A 22,654-nucleotide genomic window follows, 5' to 3' on the forward strand; every position below is an offset into this window, starting at 1 on the left:
CTTGCAAGTCCACATGTAGGCCACTTTCCTCCCACGCAACTTCGGGACAACACATAGCACCGTGTCTACCAACCAACAATGTCCGAAGAGCCATGCCCGACGCGTCTCAGGCCTCCAACTCGTGCTGGACTTGCCGCCAAAAGCGGGCCAAGTGTGACAGGCTTCTCCCGACTTGTCTCCGCTGCTCCTCGCTGAAGCTCCGGTGCCAGGGTTATGACCGGCCGAAGAAGCTGATTTGGACCAATAGTGTGGCTAGCAGAGGCAAAATGACGGGGAGAGTCACGTTCGGTGCGGACGATGCAACAGATAAGCTTGCATCAGTGGGTCTTGCTGTACCAGAGTCCATGGTGGTGAATTGCTCCGCGGAGGCATTGTCTGAGGCATGCCTCTCCTCGGCTCAACTATCATGGTCACTCATAGACCCCGATCTGCAGGACCTATCTCACAGTTGCAGGAGCTACATACGCTACTGTAAGGCAAAGCCCGAGCCCTTTTCATTCAAGATGGCTAACTTGAAGTGTTGTGCCAGTTGATATGGAAATGTCCAAGGAATGCGTGGTCTACTACCAAACATCCAGCAATCCATTCTTGGCTCTGATGCCGCTTATGTCTAAAAGCCGAGCTCTCTTCCATGCAATGGTTGCAATATCGGCCTTCCACTACTCTCACCGCTTGGTTATCAATCAAGTACAGGCCCCCCAAAGCGACCCTGGACTTGTCGAATCTACTTCACTGTGGCATGCATCGCATGGCCACGACTGGCAGTTGACCCAACCAAACTTCTCCCCTCCCCTGCGGACGGCTTTAGCGCATAAGCAGAAAGCCTTGCAGTACCTGAAGTCTGAGATTGATAGCCAAGACGTGACAGACAACGATGCGGTGGTCGCAGCCATTGTCCTCTTCGTCTGCATGGACGTAGTGGAATTTGGTAGCCGAGGATGGGAGTACCATCTGGGAGGTGCTGGAGAGATCCTTAAAAACCGTAGAGATTGCCTCGAGAATAGGACACGCAAGTCTTCTGCCTGGTTGGAGTATTTCGACACAGCCTACACGACGTAAGATGGTTACCTCGATATGTCTTCCGAGTTTCACCGTCTGGCTGCTAATCGTTGTGTCAGGTTTGGAATTCTGGGCGCAACATTAGCACCGGCAAACGGTTCCTTTTCCCGGCAGCTCGCCTCGCTAGACCCTTCCCTTATGAAAGCCCTGCGACAATCTGAAAACCAAACCTGGGTTGGCTGCCCAGCAGAGCTGTTGTACTTGATATCGACTGTCAATTCGTTGCGTTCAGATTCTTTGACATCCTTCGAACGGCAGACCGTTCTGAAAGAGTTACAGAACGGCTTGAGGAGCTTCTCGCCCACAGCATGGGCTACGTGCTTCTCAGACTCACACTACCACGAGCCACGCTCCCATCTCGCACATGCTTACAAGTCGGCAGTTGAAGTATATGCCTCTCATACCATCGGGACATTCCCTGGTGAGAATTACACGTCAAGGCTTTACGTCGATGAGGTAGTCAGATCCGCCATAATCCACATGCTCTCGATACCAGCTGAAGATTTCCACGTCAAAAGCCTGGTATGGCCGGCGTTTATCATCGGAGCAGAGGCACAGCCCACGGAACTCAAGAACATGGTCCGAGCGATTTTCAGGAATATCTGGGTTTCCTCCTGCTGTTATAACGTCAGAAACGCACTCAAGATTTTGGAGAAGATTTGGGCGCGAGATGTCCGCGACGGCACGCCGATGAAGTCATGGTTAGAGTACGTCTGGGAGTTAGAAGACAGTTGGCTCTTTCTCTAGCGGGGAAGCAGGCCTTGGGGTCTCGAGGATGACAGCCAAGGGCCATCCCTGACGATACAAGCTCGTTGCCAAGAAGCAGTGACACGACGAAAGGGTGATGCAAGACGCCTAACCCCGGATGGAAGAAGCGGGTCAGCCGATCTGTCGCCGAAGAAAAAACTGGAGAAAGCGCCACCCTTGGAGTGCAGACTCCATGCGCCGCAACCTACATTGCAGAAACGAGGACTGATAAGAAGCAGAGTGTCCGCCGGTTTGAGGCCAGCAACCATACCTGAACATCCACATCGGACGTTATAAGTCTCTTCCTCTTTCCTTTGTGAATCCCCCCCAACTTCTCCCCTCTTCCCTCCCCCCCTCTGTCTTGCCGTTGGGACTTGGTTCAATTACTCAGAAACCCTCAACATGTCCGTTCCCCATCCGCTCTGCCCCCTCTCGGGTGCGGAGATTCAAGCCGCTGCCCAGTTGATCCAGACCTCTTGGCCAACTTCTGTTTCTCTTCGGTTCAAGGTGGTGACACTCAGCGAACCGGCCAAGGTGAAACTGGCGCCTTACCTGGATGCCAAAGACAGAGGCCTGTCTCCGACGCAACCTGATCGCCGAGCTTTCTTGGCATACTACGTTCGAGGAACAGTAAGATAATCAGAGGGCATTTCTAGACACCAACGAATGCTAATGCAAATCTTAGGACTTGTTCCACGAGGCAATTGTTAATCTGACATCAGGGAAGGTGGAGAGCAACACCAAGCTGGGGGCCAACGTCCACGGCAACGTAGACTACGATGAGGCCCAGATGGTGGAGAAGATCGCTCTCGAGGACACCAAGGTCTTGACCGAGATCAAGAAACTCGAGCTTCCGGAAGGCGCCGTTGTTTGCGCGGATCCTTGGATATACGGCACGTGTTTCGACTCCCCGGCGGCAGCGATGAAAGACTGGACTAACGATTGCCAGGATCGGACGGCGTCAATGACGACGAGCGTCTCTACCAGGTCTTCCTCTACATGAGAGACCCGAACAACAGTGCCGAGCCCGACTCAAACCATTATGCGTTTCCCCTTCCTATTCTGCCCGTGGTTGAATGCAACGAGTACAAGATCATCCGCATCGACATCCTGCCAACCGGCGCGGACAACACCATCAAACCGCTGAGTCCTTATAAGCCCAAGCCTGCGAACGAGTATATCCCCGAAAGCCAAAACCTGCGCCAAGACCTCAAGCCTCTACACGTCACGCAGCCCCAAGGCCCCAGCTTCACAGTCACGCCTGTCGGGGAGACTGGTAACGTTCTTGAATGGCAGAAGTGGAGTTTCTTCGTCGGTGTGTTCGGCCCGTCATGGTCTTGGTATCGCGGCAACGGTCGACTAACCCTGAGCAGGATTCAACCAGCGCGAGGGCATGGTCCTTTACAACGTCAAGTACGACGGCCGTCCGTTGTTCTACAGACTGTCCCTTTCAGAGATGAGCGTGCCCTACGGCGACCCCCGCCACCCTTTCCACAAGAAGGCCGCCTTCGACCTCGGCGATGCCGGTGCCGGCGCCACCGCCAACAACCTTCAGCTGGGCTGCGACTGTTTGGGGAGCATCCAGTATCTCAGCGGGGTCATCGCCGATGACCGCGGCCAGCCTGACCCCAGGGAGAACTGCATCTGCATTCACGAGCAGGACGCCGGTATCTCTTGGAAGCACACAAACTACCGGACGGGCCGTGCTGCCGTCGTCCGGTCCCGCGAGCTGGTTCTCCAGAGCATCATTACCGTGTCCAACTACGAGTACATCCTCATGTTTATCTTCAACCAAGCTGGCGAAGTGACGTACGAGGTCCGGGCTACCGGCATCTTGTCCACGCAACCCATCGACCACGAGCTGGACAAGGTAGGCACGCCTTTCGGCACCGTCGTCCATCCCGGCGTCCTCGCCGGCCACCACCAGCACATCTTCTCCCTCCGCGTCGACCCCATGATCGACGGCCACACAAACCAGCTGGTCTACTCGGAAGCCCACAAGATGCCGCGAGACCCCGACTGGAACCCCCACGGCACCGGGTACGAGGTTGTCGACACGGTCGTCGACAAGACGTCGGGCCTGGACCTCGACTTCGACGTGAACAGGACCTTCAAGATCACCAACCCGAACTCGCTGAACCCCGTCAACGGCAAGCCGGTGGCCTACAAGATCGCGGCGCCGCCCTTCCAGAAGCTCATGAGCGACCGCGACAGCTTCAACTACAAGCGCGCCGAGTTTGCGGATCACAACATCTACGTCACGACCCACCGCGACCGCGAGCTCTATGCCGGCGGCTGGTACACCAACCAGTCGCGCGGCGGCACCGGCGTCCGGGGCTGGTCGCAGCGCAACGAGACGTTGACGCCCGAGTCCGACATTGTGGTCTGGGTGCAGTTCGGCATCAACCACGTGCCGAGGATCGAGGACTTCCCGGTCATGCCGGTCGAGATCCTCAAGGTGCATCTGAAGCCGGTCAACTTTTTCGACAAGAACCCGGCCCTGGACGTGCCCCCCAGCCAGCAGAGCTTTAACAAGAGCACCCTGGTGCAGTCGAGCAAGGCCGAGACCGACGGGTGTGGCTGTGAAGCACCGTCATCCAAGTTGTGAATTACCGAGCAAGTCGATAGCTAGCATAAATCTTATCAATTGGCTTCTTGAAAGGATCTCAAGCCTTAAAGTCAGCCTAACCGAGGTGTATCGATGGTGCCCACAAAGATCTCTGATGGTGGAGCAGAAGACGGAAAAGGAACTGCTGGGCAGTAGACCGAGTAAATAGCCAAGTGAGGTGATGCCAACGGTATCTTGAGTATGTAATTGATCGTCTAATTGGGTTTGTTTACTCTACTTAATGTATTTCTGCTTCTTCCATGAGACATGAGGCCAACATGACAGTTGTTGGATAACCGGCTGGATTCCAAAGGGTTACACGGAGATGGAAAAAAGAGGGGGGGGGGGGGGGTGCACACACGGATACGGAGGAGGGGGTATTCGCTTCGTAGCCTGGATCAATCGGCCACGGTAGGCCAGATCGGCCGTAGGTTTCTTCCCGCTCGTCAAAAATTGTTATACTTTTGTTTCTATTGCGTTTTTGGTCGAGAGTAAAGGTGTCGCCATTCTACAGGGTGAGAGTCCCTGCCGTTGAAGGTGCGCGGATCCTCGGTGGCGAACATCAGCTTCGGCCTCGCTGTGAAGACGGCCTTCTCCAGCCTTTCGTTCTCTCTGCTCAAGAAGGGCTCGTTTCATGTGCCGAGGATATCGTCGGTCTGCATGCCGACGATGCCAGAGTCAGGATTCCCGGCTGATGAAGTGAACAAACAGGCACGGGTCGAATGAAGATGTCTCCATCTGGAGCTTTTCTCTATGATGCATGTTGTAGGTTGTCCACCAGTGAATGTGTTGGTAACACAGGTTCACTCGAGTGAAACGAACGGCTCAATAGGTATGAGGTTATTCGTGGATTCGTTGGGTGTGTAGAAGGAAGGTTCTAAGTGAAGGGCAGCAATCGACGGAGGCCGTGATATGGGCCGATCTGGCGGAGGATAATCCGCGTGATCTAATTGGCCCGGACAGGCCACTGCCCCCATTTTCCCATCGATAACCCGGTATGGGTGCTTGGAAGTGAGGGCGGACGCTCTTGACGGCTTCTTCAGAGGCTCCATGTCGTCAATGAGTCCAAGAACGCTGACGTCAAAGGACGACGAAACGCCCTCAGCAGCCTCAGACTCAGGGCCGACATTTGTGGGCGGGTTCTTCGAGGAAGACGCCTTGGCGTTGGCGCGCTTCTTCGCGGAAGTCGGTCTCTTGCGAGGAGGCATGGTAAACGGAGTTGTTCGGGAGGTAGGAGGTTGTATCGGAGAATGTCATCGAGACTCGGACAGGACCTCGTAGGAAGAGAGACACAAACAAAAAAGGTGACATTCATCTGTCCTTCTCTCGAGGCACCGCCCTGAATTTGTTTTATTCAGGCCACCAGCACGAACAGGTTGCTGCTTGGTCTCAGCCCCAGCGGACGCTAGCCCTGCACCAGAACATTGCGGAGGGCGCCTCGCTTCGTGACGACGCGATCTTTCCGAGACTTGTTGCAAGACCCCTCATAGAGAGCGGAGAATGACGTGCTCAGGTCATCCTTGCCGGAAGACAGCCGCATTGTCTCGTCACTGCGGGACGAGGAAGGGAGTATGGCTGGTTCCTCGTTGCCATTCACAGTGGCAACAAGGAAGGCTGGCTGTTGTGAATTGGTCGCCAAGGGCTGTACCGGAGCCAAGCTATTTGGCTTTCCTCGCGGGAAAACAGTCTTCCGACAGGTCGATGGTGTCGTCAGTTTGCGTCCGATATAGACCTTAGTTCGGACTGTCCATGGATGACCAGAGCCGACAAAGGGTCGTACGACGAAGTGTCCATCCTCGTCGACGCGGGCTCGCTAATCGTGAAAAATAGATTGCACCAGCCTCGCCTTGATCTTGAGAGGATGCTTTTTTTTGTACCTCAAGAAGCGCCCTCTTCTGTCAAGGTTCCCAAGTACAATCCTGACAAAAGGCAAACACAGCAACTGGGGTGGAAGATCTTTGGTGTCAGAACCCCCTTGGCGTTTCTTCTGTCTGTCTCGCAAGTCAACCTCGCGTAGATGATCGGATCGTATGGAGAGAACGGTGAACCTGGAAGACGTTGGTATATGCCACAGAATCCGAACGGGGCCCGGGACAGAATCCTGTTCCGTGGCCCCATCGACCGATATGTCCAATATTTCTCGGGGACGGTCGACGATGACCCCTCTCCTTCAGCAAGCGACGGTGCTGTGACTGATTTCATCATTGAAAACGGAGAATACCAGGTCTTCAAGACGCATCGGGAAGTTTGTCGGTTTTCTTCTTTCTTTTTTATCTCCGCGTGACTAGTCCTTCTATGCTTATAGTGGCCTCGCTGCGGTTGATGAGGTGCTCGAGGGCCCGTTTCGGGGCCGCTTTCGTGAAAGCATCGGCCGGGTTGTCGTCACCGTCGACCCAGCGGTTCTCATACATAGTACAGCTCGCGGCGCTCGCATGACTGGCGAAGGGCCATGATGTCAATCATAAGCCTCTTGTCCTTTGTATCGCCTAGCTTAATGATCCGCTCATACAATGAGTACGAGTCAGTGCAAACGATGGTCGGGATCGTCAGAAGATCCGGGCGGTCGGTGATCATCTTCAGCGTAGTGCTAATAGTAAAGGCCATATCGACGCTAGTAACCATGCCGTATAACTCAGAGGCAATTAAGCTTCGCATCACATGCTTGGACTTCGTTGACACAAAGTCAACGATGTTGCCGATGATGGCAAACCCTCTTTGTCGGTACTCTTCTCGTCCACCCAAGAGGACCCCAAAGACCCGGATGACCCCAGGTAAGACCTTCCAAAAGGCCCGAGCTCTCCAACAACCGGCGGCTTCTTTTGGTCGGCGTCAGCCATCTAGTATCTCAGCCGCCATGGCGATAGAGACGTGCTGCTAGCAACCTGTACCCAGCTTGCAAGTGGCTTGGTTCGAAGGCCGGGCGGGACATCGGCATCGATGCCGTGTGCTCGCCCGAAGAGTGGCCGCTTATACACTGGGTCTCGTCCTCAGTAAGAATTGGTACTATGGTGTAAGGATGAAATGCTGAGATAATCCCAGTACAGCTGGGATTCCGGGCCCAAAGCTCCGACCGCGATACGGCTGTTGCATGGGCCTGGGGCAACATTTGGAGCCGTGGTCTTCGTGTTTGTGGGCCTCTATCTTTCCTCTGTCGACACCTTGAAGACCACGTAGAAATAGCTACACAACGGTCAGCTCGGATACAGCGGGTGTGTTACGGGTTTCGCACCTTGGTTCGTTCATGGCCAAGTCCCGCCATGGCAATAAAATACCAGGGACACATACCGATAGCCATCAAGGGCTGCGCGTTCCCTGGAGACGAGTTAACGTCTCTATACCGGCTGCGATGGAGCGGAAGTTCTGGGGCTTCGTTCTGGGCGAGTGCCGAAGCGATGAATCTGATAGTGGCTTGTGCATCCATACATGAACATAACCATGCAAGCCGAAGACGGATGAGACGGGGTTAATGTGAGTAGGGCCGTGAGGGGAGTGTTGGGTGGCCTACCTTCTCACCTCCTTGTAAACCTAGGAGTGCCCTGGTACCCGCACTCGACACGCCGGCCTGCAACCTGAACATGGCCGTAGCACCCCAACTGGGAAGGAGGTCGCGAGGGCCATGACCTTGGAGACATAGCTTGGTAAACCGAAGCCGCCTATTACAGGAAGCATCAGGCTGATTTGGCCAATAAGAATGGACAGCGCCGAGAACCAGTGAAGGATGGTAGGTCCTATAGTCCTCGTCGGTCTTGCCAGTGGACCCAAAGTTCTCTGCCGGAACATACGTGGCGAAGGAAGACCTCAGCTCTGATACGACGTGAGCTTGTCGTCGACAACAACGACTACGAGGCGGATCTTGCCGTAGGTAAAGAGCTCGGAAGTCCTTCGGATACTAGTAGCATGCGGCGACACTACGAGAGTGTAGCTGGCTAAGCTGCCAACCAGGATCACTGTCGTGGTCGTCTATCTGAACCAAGCCCAAAGTTAGCAAAGGGATATCTTGTCTGTAAGGAAGGGGAGGACGGGCGCTAACGCAAGCTTACCCTCATACGGACTTGAATCAACTTCAGGTGCGCCCCCGCAGCCCTAGTGCACACTCTCGGGCTCAGCCAGATCTGGGATGTAGCGCAAGGGGCAACGGCCACGGAGGTGCGCAGCCAGTTGATGACATGGGCGACGACCGTGTTGAGGTCTACGCCGATGACGGCTGGGAAGTATACGCCGGCCGGGCAGGCGTGGGAATCTCGCGTTGCGGTGACGAACAGGCATACCCTGGAGCGGCCGGTAAAAGTGGTGAGCGGGCCGTGCATCTCGGCCTGTTGCAGCTTGCTTCTCGAGACCTTTGGCCTCGGACCGAGACCAATCTGTGTAGAAGCCACAGAAGGCACCACTAATATAGACACAAAAGGATGATAGTAAGGAGGAGGAGGCATTGTCGATAGGGGGGCGTCGTATAATAAGTGAGAACGGATTAAGCGATGGAATCTCGTCCAAACACGTACATCGTGACGTGGGCCTGACTGTGGAATCCTTCTTTTCCCGAAAGGGAAAATAGTCAGTATGAATGTCATAAATCGGAGGCGGAGTCAACTTGCCTTTGCTATCAACACGATTTCGACAAAGCGGGCCAGCATCACACGCTTCTACCATCGACGTAGGACCGGGAGGTAACGGGAACCGCGGAGGGGCCCCGGACGCTCTCTTCAGGTTCAGGACCCGGGATGAAGGGACTCCTTTCCTCTTCCATCCCAGGACAGAAGTGCAACGACTGCACCGTCCCATCCCAAGATCGAGCCTTTCGCCCTTGGCCTTTCGGACGAAAACCAGGTATGCCCGAATGGAAAGTGTGCTCAGGCTTGATCTTGGTGATCGAGACATTGACTGACAGCATCATTTTCTTCAAAAACGCAGAATCGTCAGGTCGTTGCCATCATAGACTCCCTTGGGCTTAGGAATACCTGGCAAGTTGTTTTGTATAGAACAACAGCCCCGTCAAGGGCCCCAGGCGGGGTGAAAACAAGACGCCGATATCAATCCGTAAATCGACGCCAATGTAGTTATCCAAAGGTCGAGGATTTGATACAGAAGAGAGATAGGTATTGGAAAAAGGCACTGCTGCCAGGCTCGCGGCCCGCAGCAGAACGAAGGTGAGGCGACCAAGAGAAGGGGTGAGCGAGGAAGAGAGAAGAGAGAACGGTCTGACAGATATCCGTGGAGGGGACACCTTTGGATATTAGAAAGTATGCGGTGGCTGGGTTCTTTTGGTGTCTCTAATGTATTTTAACCTTGACCGTCGGTCAGACGCAGGTACGAAACGACGGGCATGCAGCATTCCGCTGTCGCAATGCGCCGCCTTTAGGCCAGAACCATCGTGACGCGTCCCAGGAAATACATCTCAGCTGAGGAGAAGGAGAAGGAGAAGGAGAATATACTCCTCCAGCATAAACCCGAAGACCGCTTGGCCTAGACGACACGGTGCATGGTGTGGGCAAACAGAAGGACGGTGTGGAATGGGAGGGAGTGGGTATAACTGCCAGAATGGTGCAGGCAACGGAGGACGGCCCACCTCCACCGGGAAATGAGTGGGGTCCCAACGGCTGCCGGCTCCCGGCCCACACCCATTCATGCATGGCACAGCACCCGGCCCCCCTCCGGCCCCTTCCGGCCTCCTCCTTCACTGCTGCCCCTGCCTTATCAAACTCGCCGAAACATATACGTTTGTCCAACTATTCACGCCCCAGTGCTCATCAGTGTTTGTGCGTGCACTTGCTAATGACGGCCTCATCGCTACCTTGCAGATAGGTACCTGGTACCTTGCACAGGCCCTCTCGTGAAATGACTTTGATTCGGTGGGCTCCCGAGACCACTCACTCTGTCTAAGTATCGCGTCTCCTGGCTAAAAGATGGATGCTGTTGCAGATAGACTCTGATACAGAGCCTCCACACAAGGACGGAACTAAAAAAAACAAGAAAAGAAAGAAGGCAGATGCTGTCAGACAGCCAAAAAGGCATGTCGCAGAAAACCTTGAACTCCGCTACCACTACGATCATGGCAATCGGCCAAGCCTTGGCGATGACCTCGCCTCGCATGCATACCGACCGGAACGCGTGCAGTCATCCCGTATCTAGCAGTGCCCTGTCTGCTGCCTGTACAATCCGCCCAAAACGCCCGCGCAGTCGAGCACACTAAAAGTCAAGGCCCAAAGAAGCCAGAAGCCGGAAGCCAGAAGCCAGAAGCCAGAAATCAGAAACCAAGGGGGTATCTCCACCGTTCTCCGCTCTCAAGGCAACAAACAAAACGTCAATCGCCATCTGCATCGACGTGCGTCGACGTGAATTGCGAGCCCACCGGAAGGAAGCCTCTAATCGATCTCAGAATCGCCCATGGCCAGGACTTCGAGGGACTCGTATTCGTCCCAAGCCTTCTCAATGGCGTCTCTGTGATGCTTGGTTAGCCGCATTCATAATCGCCTGGGAAAAGACAGGATGTACTCACGCCTCGACCTTGACCAACGCGACGCCTTTCTTACTGCAGAAGTCTAAAAAGCGCCTCTTGGTGCGATCTCGCTTGAACTCGGCCATGAGGTTTCCTCTCGGCTCACCGGTGGGCGAAGATACAGCGCCATCCTTACACACAACGATGACTTTGAGCGTTTCGGTGGCCCATCGCATCTCCTGAATATGCTCCAACTCCAAATGGAAGTTGATCGGCTTGCGGTATATGCCCCAGGTACAGTTGTCTCCTTCGGCAAGCACTTGATGCTCGAAAACTTCCTCGCCACCGTCGGGGATCCAGTGCCAGTACTGCGTCACACCGGTACTAGCGGTGTTTAGGCGGGACTTGATTCGGTTCAGCGCCCAGTCGTGGTTGCCAATATGGTCGCCGCTGAACTCGTCAATGTCGGTGAAGCCATCGTATTCGAGATCCGGGTCCTTGGCTTTCCTGGGGCCCTGATACATCTTGAACTTCTTGTACGGCCTGGCCAACTCGGGCGTCGGTGGCGCGCTCCGTTGTGGCTCCTCATGGAAAACATGGGACTGCGATTGCAAGAGCGGCTGAGGGTGGGGATAATGTGCCGTCGTGGGCGTGGGCGCAAGCGGACGCTGTGAGGCGCCAGGGAACTCCTCGCTAATGAAGAGCTTGCGCTTCTTCATATTCGGCGTGCCCTTGGTCGAGTTGGGCGATTCCTTTGGCGTCATCTTCATGCCCGACGGTCTACCGATGCTCTTCTTGCCGTTGGCGAGCCGCAGAGCGACGTACTTGGAATCGTGATAAAAGTCGTGAATGGTCTTGGCGAGGTTGAAGCTGGGGCCTTCGGCCGTGATGATCTCCTGTAGACGCTGCCGCAGCCATTCCAACGGGGTAATGTCGAGCGTCTTAAAGCCTTCCAGGGTCCGTAGGGTGTCAGCCAGGCGGAAGATGGTGTCGTAAGAAACCAGGCGAGTCATCATGTACTTCTTGGCCACCAGTTGGTAGGGGCAGAAGTCGGCGTCTTCCAGGAACTTGAGAATGGTCTCTCCACGGTTCACCTGTCGGCCGAGCTGGAACTTCATGCTGTTCTGCCCCTTTTCGAGGGCGGCCTGCAGCTTGTCTCGCCACGTCTGCAGGGTTGGCTCAATTGTTGGCGCGATTTCGGGCCAGGACTGATCCCAGTAAGGGTGATTCTGGTCGATTTTGCCGACGGGGACACCTTCCATGCACTCTGGGTGGGTGTAGACAGTCCCGTCGTGTTTGAGGGTGAGGGTTGCCTTGGTGATGGGCGTCAGGTCCTCTTCCGTCTCGTCCGTGGCGGTTGAGCCCTCAAGAAAGCTCTTGTCTCGGGAGTTGGGCCGACTGAGGGAGGCGGGAGTGGTAGAGCCGTTGAAGTTGCCGTTTACGGGGCCCCGGTCACCCTGGGGGTCTTGTGTAGGCGCGTTGAAGGCCCTGAACTTGGTGATGGTTGGCGTTTGCTCTGCCGCCAATGGCTCGCAGCAGTTTGTCCTCTGCCACATGCAGTTACCGCACGCCTGGAACTCGGGCATGTCAAGGCCGATGCATTGGGCAAAAGGACCTTGGCCCCTGGCACACATATTACACTGCTGGGATTGTTTCCGTACGAGACCAGTCGCCTGGATGACGGCGCCCATCCACTTCTCCTCGGCTTCACCAAGTTGCTTCAAGTCTTGCTGGCCGAGCACGACGCCTGGGCGAAGCTGCACCGCCCTCTTCTGGGGCAGACCAGACAGAAATATGACGGACCTGTTACTGGACAGGAGGCGATTCACGGGGCCGATGGAGCGACCTAGTGCATCCATAATCATCGTAAGCGGCGGCTGGTCAGGCCTGCCAGGGACGGGGATCGACGGGTGAGGGCCGTTGCGATGGTCTCCGTTATTCAGCATCGCACCGTTGGGTAGATTGGGAATTCCGTTGGGGATTCCATTTGGGATTCCATTGGGGATTCCATTGGGGATTCCATTGGGGATTCCGCTAGGGATTCCGTTTGGCGCCTTGATGGCCTGCGTGTTTTCCGCGGACGCGGCATGGCGATGCGAGGGTGCGGCAAGGGCGGCGGCGGCGATCCTCGCTCGCTCGTCGTTCTCCTTGCGATGTTCCTCGGCGAACCAGGCGGCCACAACCCTGTGATGGTTCTCGCGCTGGAGCTGAAGGTCCATCCTCGCTTCTTGAAAACGGTTGGTGAGGTCCTCCAGGCTCTTGTGTTCTCGACTGATGGCGCGGTGGACCTCAAGCGCACGTCTCTCGAGCTCCTGCTTCTGGTGGTTCAGATCCGTCAGGCGGGCCATGTAATACTTGGTGTTAGCCACGAGGTCACTCTCCATCCTCTCGTCGTCTTCTTTTTGCAGCATTTTCACCGATTGCCAGTAGCTTTCCTCATCTTGTGACGTCAAGCGCCTGCCGTCGCCGGGGTCGAGGTGCATAGTGGCGGCGACCCAATCGGGGTTGTGGTGAGGCGAAAGGGTGGGTGTCAATTCACACCGGGCGTGGATTTGGTACGAATGAGTCGAGGCTGTGGTTCATCCAGGATAATGAATTGTGGTTCTGTATCTTTTAGATATGAGTCGTATCCGAGGGAGGCTGAGTAGGTAGAAAACTGAGATTACTCCAGCACGATTGTGCGACCGGTCCAGACAAGGCTGCGGTTTCGCATTGAAGATGATGGGGAGGTAGAATGTAAATCAAGTCGCTGCGTTGTGTTGGCGTTGGCGTCAGAGTCCGAGTCCGAGTCCGAATGTTGTGTGTGGAGCAGCCAAAAATGTTGCGTTGACCAGTGCAATACAACCTTTAGGTGCTTGTGCCCGTATTGTACCCAGCCAGACGGGTGTTACAGGTCCAGGATGCCAGACAGGTAGATACCTAGGTATGCAGGTAGGTGAGCCGGAAGACCCCGAAAGGTGGTCGACCACAGGTGAGGTAAGGTGAGTGTGAGTGAGTGAGTGAGTGTGTGTATGTGTGTTTGTGTGTGGGACAAAGCCGCTTAGTGTGTAACAAGGGGAAGAAGGACAGGTATAGGGAAGGAGGACAATTGAGTAAGTAATAGCGGCGCAGGCGGTGGGTGGGGTGGGAACTTGGGGGTGACTTGAGGAGAGATACGAAAGACTAGACGGTTGGTCGTGTTAGATGTCGTTGGCTGCTGTTGATTAGGTCTGCGCTTCGCGAACTATAGGCCGGAGGGATCCGGGGGTGATATCGGTATGGTATGTTGCAGTCCAATCGCCCGCGGGGGTCGGAGTGTAGTAAGGATGGTGCTGCTGGGCAAACGAATTCCCGCCGGGGGAAGCTTCAACCGTCAGGCCGGTCCAGAGTCCCGGTAATTCAAAGGAGAAAGGGTGAAAAAGGGTGATAAGTAAGTCGGTGAGGGGATGAAGGTGAACCGTCTGCCAATATTGATTGCCCTTAGGTTTTTGAAGCGGATTGGTGATGTTCTCAGCGAGATGACCTGAAGTGGACTGGACTGGCTGGATTGAACTGAGACGGGGTTGGATTGTGATGCAGTGTTGTGCGGTGGACCGCACACTGATTTGATTGAATGGCTGACGAGGAGATTGCGAGGTAAGGGTTGCGGTGCTGCAGACGCGGATGCGGCTGCGGCTGCGGTTGCGGTTGGCTGCGATAGAATATCGCGTGTTTTCACGTGATCTGGCGCAAGAAACCTGGCCTAGATCCTCTCCTTCTCTTGGACTCTGTGGCCAAGGGAAATCGTGCAAAAGAGGGAGGTAGGGAGGAGCAGAAGGAGAAGCAGATGGAGGGAAAAGAGAGAAGAGGGAGGGAAAGAGGGAGGAGGGAGTGAGGGAGAGGGGGAGGGAGAGAAAAGCTGGACGTCGGCCGGTGAGGTGGACGAGAATAATCAAGTTCAGCGACGGTCGGGAGCTGGGATGCCCGAGGGGGACAACGAGGCTCTACCTAGACAGACGGTTGGCTTTGGCCTGGGTTGTTTGTGTGCAAAGAGTCAAGGCGTGCCTATTGTAAAGGGGGAACAAAGAAGAAGGAAAGCCCGGGCGTCAGTCAGGTCAATGTCTGTGTCGATGTCGATGTCGATGTCGGACGCCGATGTCGATATTGATGCGAGGAAAGGGATGGGAAGGGAAAGGAAAAAACGGAAGGTAGAGCGAGAAGGCCTGCCTGTCTGGACTCGTATTGGACCCAGAACCAGGGAACTGTGGCACGTAGATAAGGCATCGCACCACCTACAGGCAATGTACTAAGTAAGTATCCGTAGTTTAGTGTGGTGTGTATATTCGTGGAGAGGATCCTGCAACGGGCCAAACACAATTCATTAGTTGGAACGCCTATCTGCTACCTCGCTGTCCGATCATGTCCAGGCAGGCAGGCGTCTGGGGTGGGTGCTGGACCGGCAAACCTGCCTCAAGCCTAGAAATTAGGAAAGTACGGACGGATACGGAAAAAGATTTAAATCGCCGAGAGGGGGGTAGGAATTTCAAACAAAAGCCACCCTTGTGCTGACCTGGGGGTGGGTGCCACTACCTACCTACATAGTTTCTACCTACCTACCCTGTTGGATAGTAAGGTAGGTAAGTACCTTAACCTAGGCAATAACGGAAAGGTAACCTACAGTAGAGATAGCGCCTAGGTGGGCATAGAAAGTAATCAATTAATCACCCATCCGCCCGTACTGTGTACCTTCCTGGCCTGAACTTGCTTGACTTAACTGCCTGAACCTAGGTAGGTCGGCGATCTAGCGACAACCTGCGCCGCCGCCGATCCCGGTGGGAGAGTGACTATAGCATGGTACCTGGTCGGCATTAGATTCCCGAAAGGGTCTCAAGGCCAAGCGTTTGTAACGCATGTCTTCCTATGTAAATAGATAGATGGGGTGGACGAGTACGTATATACACGGAGCAACCCGCCCATGACAACTCCAATCTGCCACCTACCAACCAAGACCAGGGACTTAGAATTTAATGTATACTAATCCTCACCTCTCACTCACACTCCTTGTCAATAGTGAATTGCATGTCCCGCATTGCGTTTGTAGCCAAGCGAGACACGTGATTGGCTGCATGTGCGACAAATTGCCCCTTAGCTTTAGCCTAACAGATCCGATGGATCCGATTACACTTGCTCGACCTGGGTCCCCTTCCCATTGTGTCTACAATGTACTCGCCCACTTGTTGGTCCACTGTGATGTCCGCCGGCGTTAAGTAGAACCTGCAAAAAGACGCTGCCTGTTTCAATGCGTTTATGGGGCAGTCTGTCTACCACCATTTCTCAGTACCTACCTACCTACACTAGGCATGTACGGCAGTGCTGTAATACAGTGTTGTTCATTGTGAGTATACTCTCTCTATAACCCCTCCATTTTCTTTTCGTGTTTGCGACTTCATCTCCTTCAGACTCCATCTCCATCTCCATTTCCGCATCATCTCCGCCTCAGCCTCCACCTCCGCCAAAGTGTCAGTTTGGCGGAAACATGGACGTGCTTCGAGACGCAGATGATCAAAACCTTGCCTCTCTCTCCCTCCTCATCTTCTCTCTCATCTCTCCTTCTCCTTCTCCCCTCGCTCTCGCTTTTTGCTCCTCCTCCAACACCACCACCACCACCACCACCACCCAACCCCCTCCCCTGGCTCCATGATTAACAGAGCGACCCCCTCGCACTCGGGCAGCCCGGGCGGCTCCGTTTCACGGAAGACAGGATAGCCTCGGCCTTTAGGTTTGCCGACTCGAAATGCTTACTTAGGGGAGCGATCGCCTAGAACTGGGGAAGTCTAATTTCTACTTTACCTGTACACCAACCCAGACACAACATGCTTTGCCGCGATACAATGTGCGTCAAAGCTTATCCCAGGTTGGTGTTCTATTCCCTTTGATTACTACACTTCTCCAGCGTCAGTAACAAACCTTGTTCGGGTTAAACGCTCGCCTGCGGCTAGGCTCGGCGGGCGCACCTTGACTTTTACTCCACCTCCCTCCGTATCTTGAAAACCTCTGACTTGCCACGAAACACCACCGGGCACCGCACGCCCCAAGAGAAACCTAACAGGACTTACCCAGGTAGGTGGCATTGCCACTCACCACCTACCTACCTACAGTGCCTGCTACGTTAGTACGCATGCAGCCTTGTGCCGTTGCAATCCTGCAAGTCATTAAGCATTATGCGATCACCAAACTACCCAGTTCAACTTTGCAAATGTATCACTTAGCCACATCCTTCACCACCAACCCCTCCTCATCCCTTAATACCCCTGCCTGCCTTGAGTATCAGTTATTTTGACTCAGAAAGGGCTTGGACTTTTTCGTTGTGTCATGAATGAATTAAACTATGTACCGCGAATGCTCGTAAGCATCCGTTAAAATTATTACCCTCCTCTTTCGGTGACCCAGCGTTAGTCTGCTAGACCCAGCACTATTTAGCGAGACCGAGAGTGGAGCCGGGTCCCGGCCAAAACCATATATCCCGAGACCGAGTCTCTCCCCAAAACAGTCGTATCTCAGCGTTGTGTGTGTTTGAGAGAGAGAGAGAGAGAGTGTGTGTGTGTGTGTGTGTGTAGACCGGCCTACCTGTGAAAGACAGTTTTCCTCCCAAACGCCAGTTGTGATTCAATGTTATCCATTCGTCGTCATCCTCGATGCAGCCAGACCAGACAGAAAGCGCTTGCTGCAAGCGAGTAACACCCGGACGCCTGTCGTCAAAAATCGCTGTGGAAACAAACGCTTGCGTTGGTTTGTTGTCCGGAAACTCTCATGCAACTCTGTGAGCCAATCCCCAGTGTGAATCAGTACCGGGCAGAGTAGCGCGCCGGCGCCGGCGATGGAGAGTACGAGTGGTCATAGCCGCTGGCCTGGCCATAAGGGTCTTCGGCGTACACGGTGGCTCGGCGGTCCTCCTCGGGCAACAGCTCCTTAACCTCCCAGTTGTTCATCCTTGTCCCGACGGAGAACTCGAGGTCCTCGCGGGTGATGGAGTCCCAGTACTACACAGCAATTTCAGCAATAGTCGCCAGGCTGGACAATCATCATTACATACCTTGTACACCATCATGACGCCCAAAAGGTTGCAGATTGTGGCGAAGAAGAGGCCATCAAGGTAATGGCTGACGGCGGTGCAGATCTGCGTGCTGACGGCATACAGAATGACCTGGCCCACGACGAAGAAGAAGACGCCAAAGGCGATGTCGCCCAGAGGCCAGCGGTCCTGCAAAGTCCTGACGACAAGGAGGATCTGGAGTGCGACGTAGACGAAAAGCTCAATAGCGTTCAGCAAGTACAGAACGATGAAGAGACCGATGGTGTTGGTGGGTCCCAGACCAACCCACGACTTGAAGGTAGCAAGCGAAACCAAGAAGCATATCGCAAAAGCCGCCAGAGAACAAACGCGCAGCAGCCAGACGGAAAGAAGGGTGCCGTCTTCGTACAACTGAAATCCGACGAAACCGTTGATCAACAAGCAAGTAATCAAGGCCGACGTCAAGCCGTTTTGCACCGATACGAAGTACGGGTACGGGGCCGAGCCCGGAGGAACGACACCTGCATCAACGCAAAGGGAGATGAAACTGAGGAGCATGTAAATGTAAAAGAACATGAGGATTTCCTTGCGACCTGTGAGTGGCGCGTCAGCAATGCGTATTTGGCGCAGCGGTGCTGTGCGGTGCGGTGCGGTGCGGTGCTGAGAGTGCAACTTACCAACAGCCGTGAATTTGCCGCGGATGTGCAAGATCATGACGACGGTCATGAGGAGGGCGACGATGTGCATGGCGCTGGCGGCACCTTCAAAAATGATGGTGTTTGCCAGCTCGATGTTGCGGGCATAGCAGTCCGGCTCGATACCAACACCGCTGGTAACCTCCGTGATGGGGCCGATGGATGCACACAGTGGCAGTGGCGCCATGTGGCAGATGTTGGTGAAGTCGCCAAAGCCTGACATGGTGATGTAGGGGCTGGCCTACGGCGACGAGGCAGGCGACCGGGTCGAGTCGAGCAGGACGAACGAGCGTCGAAGATGGTCAGAATCGTATCGGCGAGGGCGGGATTATAAGTGTGTTTAAGGATTCTGTCGGGAGTGCGTAGGTATGGATGTTCTCCGGTAGCGGTTGGTAGCGAGAGAACGATTCGAGCGACGGACGGAGTGTCGAGGCCAAGCGACGGCGGCGACTTGATGTGTATGGCGTACGGCGGGAGAGGACTGGCGGAGTCCGGCGTGTCGTCGCGAACGAAGGGGACGATGGCGCGGATGGATGAGGAATGGATGTTTCGGCGTGCAGTACGGCAAGGGGGAGGGTCTGTCGTGGAGTTGAGGGAGGTCCCGTAGCGGAGAATCGCGGGAATCCAAGGACGGGATGGCGGTGGTGGTCAAGATCGAGGTCAAGGTCAAGGTCAAGAGCGAAGATGACGATTACGGAGCAACGGACAACGGGCAACAACGGCCGATGGAACGGAGTGAAGGTACGGGAACGAACGACTGGGCAACTGCCAACAAACCGTCGGGACTCTTTGGATTCTGAAAGGGTCGCCGGGAGTGGATCGGAGGAGAAGGCTGGAGCGAGTGTGAACGGGTTGCTGTTGCTGTTGCTGTCCGACGAGCAGTGAGGGAGCAGCGTCGTTGCTATGGGAAAGGGAGGAAGAAGGGAGTCCACCTCCCCCCCCCCCCCCCCCCTGGTCATCTAGTGCCAGAGAATGGCGAGCAGCAAAAAATAGGACAGCAGGAAGGGGGGCACCTTCCCAGGCCAGGAACGAGGAAACGGGGAGGGAGTGGGGCTGAATGGCGACCCTTTGCAGTTGGGCGTGGCTGGTGGCTTTGATGGTGCCAATAAAAAATACCACGATGGCCTTCCTTTGCGGCCTTCTGACTGGTCAACTCGTGTTTTCCGGACGCTGGGAAGGCCATTGGGGCAAATTAACTTGTTTTTAGCACCCGTGTGATGCACTACCCCTGTCCAAGCGAAAGTCCAATCTTCCCCACTAGCGCGGGACACGAGCACCCATCAACGCCCCGTGGCAAGCCGCCAGGTGTCAGCTCTGCTCTTGCCAGGTGGTGATTGACCATCTCCCATTTCTCATTTCTCGATTTACTGCCCGTCAGAGATCCGAGACAAAGTGAACGACATGTTTTTTTCTTCCTGCGACAGCCTCCGTTGCTCCGTAACATCATCACCTTCGAAAGAATCGCAAGATGCCCTCCGATGCAAATAAACCTTGCGAAAGAAGAGCAAACTCCCGCTGTCAGTGACGTGGGCAAGCCCTCTTCCCTGCGTCTTTTAGTCACCCGTCGTCGGTCGCACGGCTTTCGTCCCAACTCACCCAAACTCTCCTTTGAGACGGATAGGATACCTTCCCTGTATTGTCTGTATTGCTATCTGCTTTGCTCTCTTCTGTCGAATGAAGGGTACACAACGCCTTGGAATCACACTTCATGACAAGCAAGCCATCACAATCTTGTTTGTGCTTGCCAACTGGCCAACTGCTGCGTCATTTTCGACATGTCGCCTTTCACTACTTGAATCCCCATTCCGGTGCAATTTGTCAACCCCGCTCGCTCGCCCACCCACCGCCGCCGCATCGTGACTACAGCTAGTCACCCAGGCGAAACCGACGTCTCAGCCAGGCTGATTGAAACGGCACTCAACACGACGGAAATATACAACATTGTAACACTTGTCTTGGCAATCAATCATCCCTTTTTTTTTGACAAGCCTCGTCTGCAAGTGCTGAAACTGTGGAGCCTATGGTCTGAATTTCCTATTCACAATGCAAAAGTCCCAAATCTTACGCGGGCTTCGTCTTGGGCAGAATGCACAACAACTTTTTCCTCCTTCCATCGCCACATCACTTCTGGCCAGAAACTCCCAAAAGGTTGCCACTGTCTCCGGTCCTCGTCCGCTTCAGTGGCCTGCGGCCGGTAGGTTGTTTCAAATCTACCCCCGTATCACTAGATGGAAATGAATGTCTGTCTGCACTTACACCGACGTAAGTGACGTCCCATTGCTTTTCTCTTGGTCCTCATTGGACATGGTCATCGTCTTCAGCCTATGCTAGACGTACAACAACTGCAAGACAAAAAAAACAGGAGACCCAAACCCCAGGCTGGCTACGTAGTAGTTACTTGCCCCAACACGGTCTTCCCGTCGTGGCCCCATTCCACATGGTTGATCAGTTGACCCCGTTAACCGAATCAGGGGCCACAAACCTCAGGATAGGGATGTGGCCGTCGACGTCGAAAGACCGCACCCATGGCAGAGCCCTGAGCATCCTCACATGGGAAGGATGTATCTTTTCCTCCCCTCTAGTTTCTTGGCCGGCCCAACTCGGCTCGGTCAAATCAATCTTGCTCAGCGGTCGGTGTCGCAGAAACCTCATGATCTTTTGCTGCGTCCAGAAGGTGAAGCCGGCCTCTTTGACGATTCGGACCGTGATCTCGGTCTGTTCCATCCTCGCCCTCACATCCTTCTCCGCGTAACAATCCCAGTCCGTCGTACCTAGAATATCCAGTGTGGTTAATACATCTGGTAGCACGTTTCGTTGCGATCCCAAGCTCCCAGGTGCGAGCCTCCACCCCAGCATGCCGAGCAGGTTAGACTGGACGAGGCATGCAGATCTACTGGCTGCCTGGCGCGTGGATTCATCGACCGATCGTCGAAGGGCATTTTCCAGACATTGGATAGAGTTGATGGCGCGGTGGATGCGGTACCACTTCGCGAGGCCCATGAGCATGAGGGCCTTTTTGTACGCCACGGGCATGCTATCCTCCCTGCCATTGCCTTGATGATGCCTCCTCAACACCTCGATAAACCGGGCGGCGAACCCGACAAGCTTGCGCAAGGCCTTTGTTGCCTTCCGCAGATCGTCTGCGACTTCCGTCGACGTCCGCCATTGCGTGCTGCCGTACGCTTGTACTCTGAACCACAGCAGGCTAGCCATACACTTTGTCACTTTGTCGGCGGCAAACCGGCAGTCCGTCTTGAGCCTCGTGATGATACGGTACTCGGCTGTTGCACCGTGTCCGATAAAATTCCGACGGAGCGACTGAGACAGGCGGAAGTCGAGGGTTAAGCACCCGCAATGGAAGGTGAATGCCTTTCTTTGGTTCTTCGTCTTGACGCGGTGGATCACGTTACTGTTTTCGACCAGGAGCCCGTTCCAGGTAACCAGACCAATGTCGCCATTGGTCAGGATCATCCAGGACTTGTCCTCGACCATGGGGCCTGCCGGAAGGAAGAAGTCGTAGCTGTCGACGTTCAACGTCGTGCGGGGCGCGTTGACGGATTCCCAGACGGCCGCCATATCCACACCGATAAGATCCTGCTCGGCGGCTGGCGCGTAGGCCATGCTATTCGAGGTGATCCGGCGCACCGGGACTATTCCATTGTCGGCCGGGCCGGCGGCGTCGTCGGCACTCTTTGATTTCTTGAAGATTCCGAAGACCATCACGAGCCACAGGATGCGTCCGGTGGTGCAGCGAATGTACTTATGCGTGGAGGAATGACCTGCTTAGAAGAGAGAGAGAGAGAGAGAGAAGCGAGTGATGTTTGATTTTGGAGGACTCGCGGTCCCTGAAAGATGCCGCCCTCCATTTTGTCTGTGGTCTCCGGGCTATCTCCGATGGTATCGTGAGCTGCGTTGGCTTTAAACTTCAACAGGTCGATGGCGTTTGGGGGAAAAAGAGAAAGAAGACATGAGAGAACCCAAAAAATAAAAGCCCCCATCCCCCAATCTCTGGTTCCACGGCTTGACGACCAGTGGCCCAGCAGTCCCATCAGCAGGCCAAACCTTACATACGAAACAAAAAA

General features: G+C 54.8%; 8 protein-coding genes across 8 annotated transcripts; 3 read left to right on the forward strand and 5 right to left on the reverse strand.

The window, feature by feature from the left end:
* The first annotated feature begins 31 nt into the window (after positions 1–31).
* On the forward strand, positions 32–1,822 carry CDEST_00065 (Putative zn(2)Cys(6) fungal-type DNA-binding domain, fungal transcription factor). The gene is made up of 3 exons (XM_062916224.1): positions 32–471; positions 530–1,055; positions 1,119–1,822. The coding sequence occupies exons 1-3, from the start codon at positions 93–95 to the stop codon at positions 1,804–1,806; spliced, it is 1,593 nt and encodes a 530-aa protein (XP_062772275.1). The 5' UTR covers positions 32–92; the 3' UTR covers positions 1,807–1,822.
* A 4-nt stretch (positions 1,823–1,826) lies between these two features.
* Positions 1,827–4,722, forward strand: CDEST_00066 (Putative copper amine oxidase). Its single transcript, XM_062916225.1, has 4 exons — positions 1,827–2,436; positions 2,492–2,699; positions 2,756–3,121; positions 3,180–4,722. The coding sequence occupies exons 1-4, from the start codon at positions 2,209–2,211 to the stop codon at positions 4,412–4,414; spliced, it is 2,037 nt and encodes a 678-aa protein (XP_062772276.1). The 5' UTR covers positions 1,827–2,208; the 3' UTR covers positions 4,415–4,722.
* A 162-nt stretch (positions 4,723–4,884) lies between these two features.
* Positions 4,885–5,622, reverse strand: CDEST_00067 (uncharacterized protein; the record flags this gene model as incomplete). The annotated part of the gene is made up of 2 exons (XM_062916226.1): positions 4,885–5,040; positions 5,494–5,622. 2 exons carry the CDS (start codon positions 5,620–5,622, stop codon positions 4,885–4,887), a joined length of 285 nt encoding a protein of 94 aa, XP_062772277.1.
* A 1,519-nt stretch (positions 5,623–7,141) lies between these two features.
* Positions 7,142–7,835, reverse strand: CDEST_00068 (uncharacterized protein; the record flags this gene model as incomplete). Its single annotated transcript, XM_062916227.1, has 2 exons — positions 7,142–7,594; positions 7,644–7,835. The coding sequence occupies 2 exons, from the start codon at positions 7,833–7,835 to the stop codon at positions 7,418–7,420; spliced, it is 369 nt and encodes a 122-aa protein (XP_062772278.1). The 3' UTR covers positions 7,142–7,417.
* Positions 7,836–10,167: 2,332 nt separating this feature from the next.
* CDEST_00069 (uncharacterized protein) lies at positions 10,168–14,968 on the reverse strand. The gene is made up of 2 exons (XM_062916228.1): positions 10,908–14,968; positions 10,168–10,849 (listed from the first exon to the last, which is right to left on the reverse strand). The coding sequence occupies exons 1-2, from the start codon at positions 13,328–13,330 to the stop codon at positions 10,774–10,776; spliced, it is 2,499 nt and encodes an 832-aa protein (XP_062772279.1). The 5' UTR covers positions 13,331–14,968; the 3' UTR covers positions 10,168–10,773.
* Positions 14,969–17,154: 2,186 nt separating this feature from the next.
* CDEST_00070 (Putative chitin synthase export chaperone) lies at positions 17,155–19,506 on the reverse strand. Its single transcript, XM_062916229.1, has 3 exons — positions 18,555–19,506; positions 17,899–18,470; positions 17,155–17,845 (listed from the first exon to the last, which is right to left on the reverse strand). The coding sequence occupies exons 1-3, from the start codon at positions 18,793–18,795 to the stop codon at positions 17,648–17,650; spliced, it is 1,011 nt and encodes a 336-aa protein (XP_062772280.1). The 5' UTR covers positions 18,796–19,506; the 3' UTR covers positions 17,155–17,647.
* A 486-nt stretch (positions 19,507–19,992) lies between these two features.
* Positions 19,993–20,545, forward strand: CDEST_00071 (uncharacterized protein). Its single transcript, XM_062916230.1, has one exon. It carries the CDS (start codon positions 20,051–20,053, stop codon positions 20,282–20,284), a length of 234 nt encoding a protein of 77 aa, XP_062772281.1. The 5' UTR covers positions 19,993–20,050; the 3' UTR covers positions 20,285–20,545.
* A 472-nt stretch (positions 20,546–21,017) lies between these two features.
* On the reverse strand, positions 21,018–22,653 carry CDEST_00072 (uncharacterized protein; the record flags this gene model as incomplete). Its single annotated transcript, XM_062916231.1, has 1 exon — positions 21,018–22,653. Exon 1 carries the CDS (start codon positions 22,290–22,292, stop codon positions 21,018–21,020), a length of 1,275 nt encoding a protein of 424 aa, XP_062772282.1. The 5' UTR covers positions 22,293–22,653.
* Position 22,654: the final 1 nt, after the last annotated feature.

Source organism: Colletotrichum destructivum, chromosome 1 (genome assembly GCF_034447905.1).
Source record: "Colletotrichum destructivum chromosome 1, complete sequence".
Classification (NCBI taxonomy): Eukaryota; Fungi; Ascomycota; class Sordariomycetes; order Glomerellales; family Glomerellaceae; genus Colletotrichum; species Colletotrichum destructivum.